Source organism: Solanum lycopersicum, chromosome 11 (assembly GCF_036512215.1).
Source record: "Solanum lycopersicum chromosome 11, SLM_r2.1".
NCBI classification, from domain to species: Eukaryota; Viridiplantae; Streptophyta; class Magnoliopsida; order Solanales; family Solanaceae; genus Solanum; species Solanum lycopersicum.
Window position 1 is genome coordinate 7,301,912 of NC_090810.1, and position 11,317 is coordinate 7,313,228.

General features: G+C 35.5%; 2 protein-coding genes across 2 annotated transcripts; both read left to right on the forward strand.

Moving 5' to 3' along the window:
• The first annotated feature begins 414 nt into the window (after nucleotides 1–414).
• On the forward strand, nucleotides 415–9,078 carry LOC101257724 (uncharacterized). The gene is made up of 4 exons (XM_004250306.5): nucleotides 415–806; nucleotides 969–1,056; nucleotides 8,120–8,272; nucleotides 8,832–9,078. Exons 1-4 carry the CDS (start codon nucleotides 674–676, stop codon nucleotides 8,866–8,868), a joined length of 411 nt encoding a protein of 136 aa, XP_004250354.1. The 5' UTR covers nucleotides 415–673; the 3' UTR covers nucleotides 8,869–9,078.
• Nucleotides 9,079–10,302: 1,224 nt separating this feature from the next.
• Nucleotides 10,303–10,923, forward strand: LOC104644545 (transcription factor SRM1-like). Its single transcript, XM_010314609.1, has one exon. The coding sequence runs from the start codon at nucleotides 10,303–10,305 to the stop codon at nucleotides 10,921–10,923; it is 621 nt and encodes a 206-aa protein (XP_010312911.1).
• Nucleotides 10,924–11,317: the final 394 nt, after the last annotated feature.

Here is an 11,317-nt window from a genome sequence, read left to right on the forward strand (position 1 = left end):
TTTTTTTACTTTGACGTGCATGATTTATTTTTATTTTATTTTATATTGTCACGTCAATTTTAAAGAGTAAGAAAATTCACTAATAAATAGTATAAGTGTGTAATAGATCATCATGATAGTTTAGATGTGTAACTGACTTTTCGATACAAGTTTAAGCGAAAATCTATGCCTTTTCCCTTGTTTCATTTTCCCTTCTTGTAGACTTGTCTTATCGACACAGATAAAGATCAATGCTTGAATATTAAATTTCTTAATTTATTGCAATTAATTAATTAAAATTTATTTTACTTCATTAGTAATAAATTGTATTAATTCGATATAAATATTTTGTATGAAATTTTTATTCTTATTTGAAGTCTCATAAAAAAAAATTATATTTTTCTATTAAAATGAACGTAATATTCTTAAATAGTCAAATTTTGGTCAAATTTAGGGACACTGTTTAATAAAACATAAATGCAGAACTTCTATTTTTTTGAAAAGAAAATTATGCAAAAATTATTTAATCTTAAATAATTTGTCTGAAAAGTATTAAGAAAAGATATATAATTAATAATTAATACAACAACTGTAAAAGTGACATTGAAGAGCTCACGAATCTGAAGAAATCCCTCTTCTCTAAGAGAATTTCTGATCAATTTACACTTTCTCTATCAGTTTTCTTGTTAATTTAATGGATTTTTCAGAGATATGGGCTATATTTGGACCTGGGGTCGCCGGCGCTGTCTTCGGCGCCGGATGGTGGTTCTGGGTTGACGCCGTTGTTTGTAGCGCCGTCAAAATCTCTTTCCTTCATTATCTTCCAGGTACTTCTCTTTAACTTCCCTCATTTCTTGTGGGTGCGCGTAAATTATTGATTTTTATGGGTTGTTGATATAGGGTTTTACTAAGATGGTTGATTTTTGATATATGGGTTTTGAGTAAGGTTTTTGTTTTCTTCACCTTTTCTGTTATTTGGGATATTGTAGGTATATTTGCGTCTTTGGCTGCTTTGATGTTTAATTGCGTCAGAAAAGAGGATATTGATTACTCACCTTATGATGAAGGAGAGTGGAGGTATGATAATAATGTATTCTATGTGAATGAACTGGTTAGTTGTTGAGAATTGGACTTAAATTTGTTCAAAGATCGACCCCTTTGTTATGGATGTTGATGTTTCATTGGCTTGGATATGATCCTTCTAGCTTCTTGAATAGTAATTTGTATGTCTTGTTCTGATCGTTTCGCCTGAGATAGAGATTACAGAAATTAGTTTGCTATTCAGGATTAATTGTATCACTGTAGTTTAGTTACACTGTAGTGGTCTTATTGACTCAATCAAGTGCAACTTAAAGAAAAGAAGTGCTTTTATTGGTAATTTGAGTATGTTCAATGTATTACAGTTACTTCGACTACACTAGTCCTCCTCGATCTTTTGATTTGCACCTGCAATCAAGTTGAAAGGTTTAGGTGTGAGAGTGGGATGAGAAGGAAGAGAGAGAGAGAGAGAGAGGAGCAACAAAGGTTTCTGAAAATGTCAATTGATCAGCTCTTTTCCCTCCAAGTCTTGATCTAGTGTGCTCCTTTTTTCCTTGTAGTTGGTTACAAACGGCTAGGAATAATCTCTTCCATTTATCACTTCACACACCTTTTGTTAGAGATATCACAAATAACCTCTTGGATTAAAGATTGTCTAATTGGAAAAGAAATTGAGAAAATGATTGGTTGGTGCAATAGAAATTTGACTATCACAACTGCGAGCAAAGGAAATCAAGGTTAATTTGAGTCTTGGAGAAAGTCTTTTAGTCGTGCTGGACTCTTACTGCTCATGCTAGACCATCGGAGGATGATGTAGATGAGCCATTAATTGAGTCCCATCTATAGTAGTTGAACTGTCGAAGAAGATCCTACTAGCTGCGGAAATATAACTTAGAGATTTCACATGATGAGTGGATTCAAAAGATACTATCCAATAGGACAACTGAGGAAGATACTAAAATGGTAACTGCCTCAAAACAGATTAAGCAGGATGTGTTCCCGGCGTTTATTCCTTCACTACTGTATATTGAAGTTGGGGAAAAATATATACTCTGCGAAGGAGTCGATTGCAGAAAATACGTCAAGCTCACCGTGTTCTGATTGGTTTACCATCTTTATTTGTGTCGATAGTTGTGCTAGGAAGTATCTCTTTAATTTTCACATCCTGTGTAATTTTCACAATAGGTGGATCTCCTTAAACTGTTCAACTGTTAAATCCGTGGCTGAAATTTCATAGGACGTCATTATTGGCTCATCAACACCATCTTTCAATGGTCTATCTTGAACTGTAACAGTACTGTGTTTTTCTAGCATGAGTAAGTATGCCAATATAGTATGCAAGCTATCTAAATTATTTTCATTAAAAGCCATTACTTCGTATTTTAAAGCAATGTGAAGTGATCATCATTTTATGAGTGAAGTCATGGGCTTTAAGTAATGATACACTAAGTTGATCTTAATGAGAAGAGACAGTTTTTGAATATCACCTTTGGGGATGGGTTTGTATAGATGTTTATTTTATACTGAATGTTGAATTAGTTACTTTATTTGCGAATTGTACATTTATGTCTCTATTTCCTGTCCCTATAAGTGGTGAAAAGAATAGATGCATTTAGAAGGTACTTCTCGTGGCAATGAGGCACTTATAAGAAGGAAAATCCATCTGGTTAGATTGGAAACTCTCACAGCTAGTAAGAAGAATGGGGGCTTCGATTTTGGCGTTAGGAACTTAAGAATGCAGAATCAAAGGTTACTGAAATGAAAAGACTATGGAGATTTTCAACAGAAGGAGAAGCTATTTGGAAAGATGTAATCAAGGATAACTATGGGATGGAAGGAAGATGAATAACATATGTTGTTCAGAAGTCCTTATGGAGGTAACTGTTTGAAGATTTCCTTCTGCAAAGACAAATGGATAGGCAAAGGTGCCTTGGAAGAACTCTTCCCTAGTATTCATACTTTATGCCGGCAACAAGAAGCAATAGTGGGGGAAGTATGGGCAAACAATGGCTGGAATCTCTTCTACCTTTATAAAAAAAAATAGTGGCTTGAATCTCAGTTTCAGAAGGCAACTCAATGATTTGGTGATTGAAGGACTAAAATAATTTTAAAACACAATTGAGCAATTCAAAGGAGTAACTTTAGGTATACATGCTAAGTTCAAGCTTCATCTACTCCATGAACAAAAGGAAGTAAACAAATGATGCATGCAGCCAGAACTGTGGCGCTAGGTTATTCTCTCATAAAACAAGCATAAAAGCAATTCCAGGTGAATATTACTTCCTTGAAATTTGAAATTCACATGCCCTTAATGCGGAGGAATACAATGTTATCAGTTTCAAAAATAATAATTTGAAATTCACATATATTAGCAGGCAATGGAATTGTAATGCCCACCACCAAAAAGTCCAAATATGCAATAAAGATGGATTCAACTGGAGGGCATATAACTCACATTTTTCTCATGGGCATAATATTTGTTTGGCCCATTGCCTTCATAGTTGCAATGAATAAATAAAAATCAAGTACTGGAACAATGAAACACTAGAACTTCAGTTATCGAAAATTTCTGGTTGAACTTTCCTGTTTCTACGTGTGTGGAGATGTCCCAACACCGAACAGAATTAAATTCAGTTCGGTCAAATTAATGTAAGGCTCATCCTTTTCAAGTTGGACATGCAGCCAAAAAAGCGCCCAGGCCAATTCTTTTCAAGTTTTGCTTATTGTCACTCTCCCGTTATATGTGCAACTGAGTCCTGCCCACTTAAGTGTAGCTTACCCAGCTTTTACGGGTATGGAGTGGTGCTTCAACTTAATCCAGTAAGCTTTCAAGACCCTAACCAGTAACCAATTCATTCCCCCCAACCTGAAGCAACCCGTTCAGAAAATGCTTCACAACAACAAGAGCATGAAGTTGCAGGCTGGAAGAGACAATAACTTTCATTGGGGGCCAGAGTCGCTCTGATCAACAGTGTGCTCAGCGCACTTCTTCCGAAAATATTGGACGGATTGAGACGAAACTTCTCTTACAAAGGCAATAAACAATCTAATTCTTTCTGCCTTGTGAATGGAAAGAAGTCACTCGAGACAAAAGGAAAAGCGGTCTTGGTACTAAAACCTTAAAGAGACATAACGATAGCATGTTGATGAAATGGCATGGGAGATTCAACAAGGAGGTAGATGCACTTTAGAGGAGGGTTTTCGTATAAAAATTACACTTGAGAGTCCCCGGACTACCAAAATCTCAACAATAACTCATGGTACTGGACTGTGGAAGCATATCCGAGGACTGGAGCTACTGGAACAAATTCAAGTCACATCTGGGCTTTATTCTCGGTAATAGGAGGAAAATTAGGTTTTGGGATCACACATGGCTGGTTACGCCCTTCTGAAAGACCAATTCATGGATATGGTCAACTTATCTTCTCATCAAAAGGGAGAAATTGCGATGTTTTGTTCAACACAAGAATGGAATCTTGTTCTAAGAAGAAATATTAATGATTGAGAGCTAGAAAGACTTGGCCAAAAGCGTCAGTTGTTAAGCAGCATAAGACTAGACCACAACAGAGCAGATTCCATCTGTTGAAAAAGCCATCACCTGGGACTCTTTTCAGTATGAGATTATTACCACATGCTAGATTCTAGCATCGATAGGGTCTTTTGTCCCTGGGATAAGATTTGCAGAAATATAGCACCTTTGAAGGTCTCTTGTTTTTCTTGGACAGATGCTATTGAGGCTTGTCTCACACAATCGAACCTTCAAAAGTGGAAGATTCAACTGTGCAGCAGATGTCCACTGTGTGAAGAGCATCGGAAGAAGTTCACTACCCCCTCCTGTGTTGTAGGATCACCATGTTTTTTGTCATTCTAGACATATGCCTAGTTCCATTATTGAGCTATCTCTAGGTTGAAACAGAGAGGGTCTTAGGAAGAAATTTCTGAAAACTTGGAACACCATACGCCAGGTCATTTGGTGGACTATCTAGCTTGAATGAAACTATATAATCTTTGAAGGAAAAAAAAGTAACATGCACAACCTTAAACAGAGTTGTCTTTTTTGGTAGTTTTTTGTTGCAATCTGGTTATCATATATGATGTAGATGGAATGCACAATAGAGAGATTGCACAACCTGTAATTATGCCTATTGAACTGTCTTAGTGCACAAATTTATAGAAGCATTAATTACTTATCTAAAAAAAAAAAACAAGAGCAAGAAGAGAAGGTTTATCAAGGATAGATCTTTAGAAGTCCTATGTCTCCGAGTTTGCTTGATATTCGAAGTTTGTAGACGAACTTATCCGCTGCACACAATAAAATGGAATATCTTCTCAAAGGCCAGGGATGCAAACGTCATATTGATCGAAGAGTTCTATGTCAACATTTGAGGCAGGTGGAGTGGAGCATGGAGGTTGATGTCAATGCAAGCAAGATCAATGAGCACTTCAACTATCCGGCCCTCAACAAAGAAGACTTTGATGAATTTCAAAATGAACTTGATTATGAAGTTGTTCATGCCCCGATATGCAATCTGATGCAAAAGCTTATACGACGCTAACACTTCAAGAGTATAACATGGCACATTAGTAGGACAGTTCATGACATAGAGGACACGAGTTAACTTTGATTGGGTATTTTCTGGACTTATGCCTTGTTTGTATGAGGCTAATGTTCCTTGAGATGAAGTCCTCCCGACTTATGCCATGGACATTCATGTGGAGAAGACCAATCAAGGAGTGAACTATCTAAGGCATAAAAAATAGCTTGTGAGTTATCTAAGGCATCAAAAAGAGCTTTACAATCTTATAAATACAGTTACTTGCACCAAAAATAGAAAAGAACCAGACAATTCATCTTCAACGTTTGTATGGAGCTACGTTTTTCCTTTTTTCTTGAACTTGTAACATAAGAATTTGTATTAGAGCCCGTAGTTAGATAGTACTGAAAAAACCATACTAACAAAAGAAGAAAGAAGCACCAAATACAAATTTGAGATGTTATTTTAAACACACTCTAAAACATCTAGCATTGTTTCAGTGTCTTCTGAATTAGCCTTTGTACACCAAAAGCAGAATAACAACATTCAGTTAAGCTTGATCTTCTGCACATTGCTGCTCCTATCTTTAAAACATCTGGCATTTATCTTTTTTCCAGATGGTCCACTAAATATATGCTGGGATGATTCTCCATCTTTCTCTATTTCTTGCACCAATTCCAGCTTCCTCCTAGCTAAAAAGAGTGTCAACAATCTATCTAGGGATTGTCCATGAGATGCATTTGAGATTGATAAAAATCTTCCACGGCTGGTCAATGACTATGTAGTACAGGAAAAGATGACTAATTGTCTCAGCTTCTATTACACTAATAGCATCTTGAGTATAGTGATATTCCCATCTTTGATAGAGATTTCCATGCTAACCAGCCTCATTAGCTAAAGGCCAAGTGAAACAGGTCACTTTTAAATGCACTTTAACTTTTCAAATGTGCTTCCATGGTTATGTGATGATCCATGGCTAAGCTTAATTTGGACTCTTGTACCCCTCCCTCACCTTGTAAATACCTTTGCTACGTCCATTCCACCCTAAGCAGTTAACTCCACTTTGTGGCCCTTGAAAAGTTCCCAAAAACTTGTAAAAATTAGATAACCTTGGGATCTCCCAATCATTCACATGTCTTTCGAGGATCAAATTCCATCCTTGATGGGTCCATGCCTCAACTACTGTCTTGTGTTGATGTTGGGCCACAGGAAACAATGCAAAAAATAACTTATGTAGTAAGCCCTTGTCTGTCCAAAAAAGAGTCTTGTTGCTGTTGTGAACCTTGACTTGACTTTTAAGAAAAGGCCAGTATGACCTAATAGATCCCGATATGGTTACACCATAATGTGTAGTAACTTTTTTAGAAACCCAATTATCCAGCTCCCCATACTTTGTCTAGATAACACTACTCCAAAAGGCATGGGGCTCGTAAGAGTATCTCCATAACTATTTCGCCTTAATAGCTTTGCTCTGGTTCTTACGGTTCTTGACGCCATCCTACCTTGACTTATACTTCTGATAAGATATTTCCATTTTGACTAAATGAAAACCTCTTCTCTTCTTTCTCCTTATTACCTAGCCCAAGAAAAAAAACTCTTGATTTTTACATCCTGTGCACAATAGCCTGGGGATATGAAAAAGGGACATCATATATTTTGATAGAGCATCTAAGAAAGAAGTTGTTAGGGTCAGTCTACTTCCCAATGAAAAATATTTTGACCTCATCCAGAGAGCTACATTTGTCCACCAAATACAAGCTGGGACAATCCGCCATCTCTATTTCTTATAGGATAATATATCCTCATTGTTCCAACTAGCCCAGACTTCAACTATTCTTCTTGGCCACCTTATTATCCTCTAGTTTATAAAAAAATTTCCATATCTGACCAGCCATTGTCTTTACCCTACTCCCCACTAGGTAACATCTTGGGTGCATATGATAGCCTCTCTTGCTGAGGTTATTGATTGTTAAATACAGCCTTTTTTGTAACAATCATGTGAAGCATGCATCTTTATATGGGATTTTGGCTGTCCATATCATTTTCCATGGCCGGCACCCAATCTGGTAATTTGAGGTGTTAAATTTACCATTAGCTGACTTCATAGAAAGTGGGCCCTGCTTATTTCCTGTCCACTTCATATTATCTTCATTTGTACATGAGCATGAGTCATGATTTTGGGTATAAACGCTTTTCGTTAGGTTTTGTTGCTTCTTTTGAGCAATTATATTATGGTTGCCTGGTCGTATCATCTAAATGGTTTGTTGTCAAGCTCTAATTAGTTATTGTTCTCTTGGAATGAACAGAACGATGCTTGATCACCATAATCTGCATTTCTTATCACTTGTCAAAAAGCTATGAAATTCTTTCATGTTTTTTCTTCCCCGTCCGAGGCATAATGATAGTTATTACTGGTCACATATTGTTGTTATCCGTCCTTGCACATGTTATATCTTTTAATAGATGGATGCTTCAAGGGGTTATCAAAAAATTATAGATTGCTGATTCTATTTGCTTTTTTCCTTGTCATGTTGAATTGCTCAACTGTTTTAATGTTGACAATGCAGGTTGAAGCTGTGGCTATTTATTGCATATGTTGTATCGTTTGTGTCTTTGGCTGCATCAGTTGGTCTATTGATTCAAGATGCGCTGGAAAAATCTGGTCCTTCAGCTTGGACAGGAGTTGCAGGTGTTCTGCAATGTGTGTGTGTCTTAATCAGGTAATTTGCTTAATATTTATTAGGTTTTTCTGCCTTATAGATCATGCGGGTAAGGGTGATTGTTGCATAAAGGTTTTTTACTTCCTAAAAGGTAATTTTTATGCACTATTTTCTGGTTGAGCTTTGTTGTTCATCTACCTGTCTTCTCTGCCTTCTCCTTTTTTCCCCCCTGGCTGTTAACATTTATTTTCGGCCATATTGGTGCTGGAATAGAAGGCAATGGTTTTGAACCTGTCTTACCAAGAATATCTGAGTCAAGTAGGTTTACTAGGTGCTCTCAGTGTAGTGAACCTCTCTTCTCCAGTGTTGCTAGCAAAGTGGAATGTTCAAATTAGAATTCTAAGTAGCTCTCTACTTCTTTTCTTGTCCCATTTAAGAATAAAAAACAATACATCACACATCCTCCGCTTTGTACATTAAAAAGAATACATCACATCTATGTTGTGTCCTGTAGCTCTGCTGGTAAGCCTGCATCTTTTGCAGACATTATGAGAAAAAAGAGATGATGCTTCTGTTCCTTGTTAGCTAACTGTGGGGTTTACTTTTTGACATATTTCAGCGGGCTGGTCTATTGGACATCACACTCAGAATCTTGAGAGGACACTGGATGCCGTCTTACTCGATCCATTCTGTCAAGAAAGAGTTACAGTTTACTTGTATAAATGTGTGTTGGTTGTGCAGTGAGGCTAAGCACCAAATATAAAAACGCTCATCGCTTCTTTCTTATGATAATTATTTAACTTGAAAATTTCATTGGAAAGCTCAAGGAAATATGTCTTGAAGTGGTTTGTTTCAAAAGACTTCAATTAGTATGTCTTCTACTTAAAGCATGTCATGCATTGTATCTTCCATTCACGTTCAAACGTCTTTCAAGATATCCAAATGGTTTTTTCGTCCTCTCCAGAAGTAAAAGATTTAGCTTCAATGGAATTTCAATATTCAGTTGAAGTATTATTAATGAAGAAAAAGGTGTACAAAATATGATATAAATAGTGCAATATTCTTCATTATCCCATTACTAGACTTGATGAATCATTCTTGTAGTTATTATTGTATTTAACTTCTACATTTAATTAAAACAATTGTAATTACCAAACAAGCATTAAGTAATTAGCCTGGGAGCTAGGCTAAAATGCAAGTTATTTTATCATATATACATTGTTTCGATAACAATTTCCAGTGTCAGTCTAGACCACAACATAGCAAGAAGTAGTTTAGTCGTTCAACATTTGAAGTTTAAAACATTTGAGTTTAGCGAATTCAAAATCAGAATCAGTGTTTTTTGGACGATTGAAGTGTACCAAAAACGCTCAATTGAATTCGATGGTGTAATAGGGATGCCATCAAGAATACTTTTATGCCATCTTTACATGTCAAAACATATATGACTACATTATTAAGATTTAATTCACTTTGAACGTTTCAAAAGCAAAACAATTTGAATATTTGCAATGAAATAACAAGATATATTGATATTTACGGAAAAAAAAATTACTTCGAAATCAAATCTTAGAGAAATCTTTCTACTTTCATAATGTCTTTTATTTATTACATATTGCGTTACCTCCTTCCCAGAAATACTATTTGCAATATTTTCCCAAGGCCAAAAACACATTCTCCCTTTACACTCATAAAAAAAGTATCTTAAAAAGTAAAACTTTTAATATCGGATAATGCAAAACATTAATCATACGATGGTAAAATAGTTGTAAAATTTATTGATTAATTAGTTACCAAAAATAAACATCAAGTAATCTGAATATAAATAAAATAAGAACTATTAGTTACCATAAAATAAACATTTAGTAATCTGAATAAATAAAATAAGAAGTATTAGTTACCAAAAATAAACATCAAGTAATCTGAATAAATAAAATAAGAAGTATTAGTTACCATAAAAAGTGAAAAAACACGGTTTCCCCAAATATTTCTTACATTGCATTAAAAAAGGAAGCTTTCTTCCTTATATATACACTTATAATACTACTATTCTTCTTCATTTATCAAATTAACACACATTTTTTTCAGCAATGGCAAGAAATTGCAGTGAAGATGAAAAAATCATCAAATTGTTTGGTTTTGATATCACTACTGCAACAACAACAATTACGATGACAACAACTAGTTCTGCTGCTACAGTAATATCTGAAAAAGATTTCATGGGAAAGAAAATGATCAAGAAAGGAAATCGATGGACAGAGGACGAACAGAGAGCATTCTTGAAAGGATTGGATTTTCACGGAAAAGGAAATTGGACGAACATTGCTAAGGATTTCGTGCCTAGTAGAACGCCGACACAGGTTGCTAGTCATGCTCAGAAGTACTTTGTGAGATTATCGGATGCTAATTCCAATTCGAATGAGAGAAAAAAAAAGCGCAAGAAATCAAGTGTTTTTGATCTTCGTATTGAAAAAACAGAGGATACAGATCAAGCTATGGTTCCATTGGGAAATAATCAAGCAACTCATAATGTGGCAAATTACATGATGAAAAGTGTTCCAACAGTAATGCCTCTTACTTGGGTTTACATATATCCGAATAGTTATCATCATGCCTCTACGTCAATCAGTACTACGACACTCGACAAGCCAATTTCTGGGATTTCTTCTTCTTCTTCTTCTGAGGATGATATTTTGGAGTTGAAGTTGTAGTTAAGAAAATATACACAAGAGTACTTATGCTTTGATGTTTTTTCTTTTTGATTTTTATGGATATATGAAATGAAACCATAGTTAGTTCTTGATTTTTTCAACGTCTTGTTGTATTTCACACCGATATTAAGTGACTATAAATCCATTATAGGAGTGATGACAACTTATCGACTTTTTTTACTTCTAGGTTCGGGACTTAAACGTGAGCCTTTGACATCAGTGACGAGTCTTTTGCTAGAACAATATAAACAGAAAGCAATCTGGAGTATTGAAAAGCAAAAAATATGAAATACAGGTTGTGACCGGAAGTACAAATTATAGGACCACTATGTACCACCTACCTCCAAAATATCTCCGCCAATGTCAACGAGAATCCAAAAGCACGACGATCTTG

Coding starts and splice junctions, on each gene's coding strand:
- LOC104644545 (XM_010314609.1), top strand. CDS start 10,303: ATGGCAAGAAATTGCAGTGAAGATGAAAAAATCATCAAATTGTTTGGT.
- LOC101257724 (XM_004250306.5), top strand. CDS start 674: ATGGATTTTTCAGAGATATGGGCTATATTTGGACCTGGGGTCGCCGGC. Junction 807..968: donor TTTCCTTCATTATCTTCCAG/GTACTTCTCTTT, acceptor GGGATATTGTAG/GTATATTTGCGTCTTTGGCT. Junction 8,273..8,831: donor TGTGTGTGTGTCTTAATCAG/GTAATTTGCTTA, acceptor GACATATTTCAG/CGGGCTGGTCTATTGGACAT.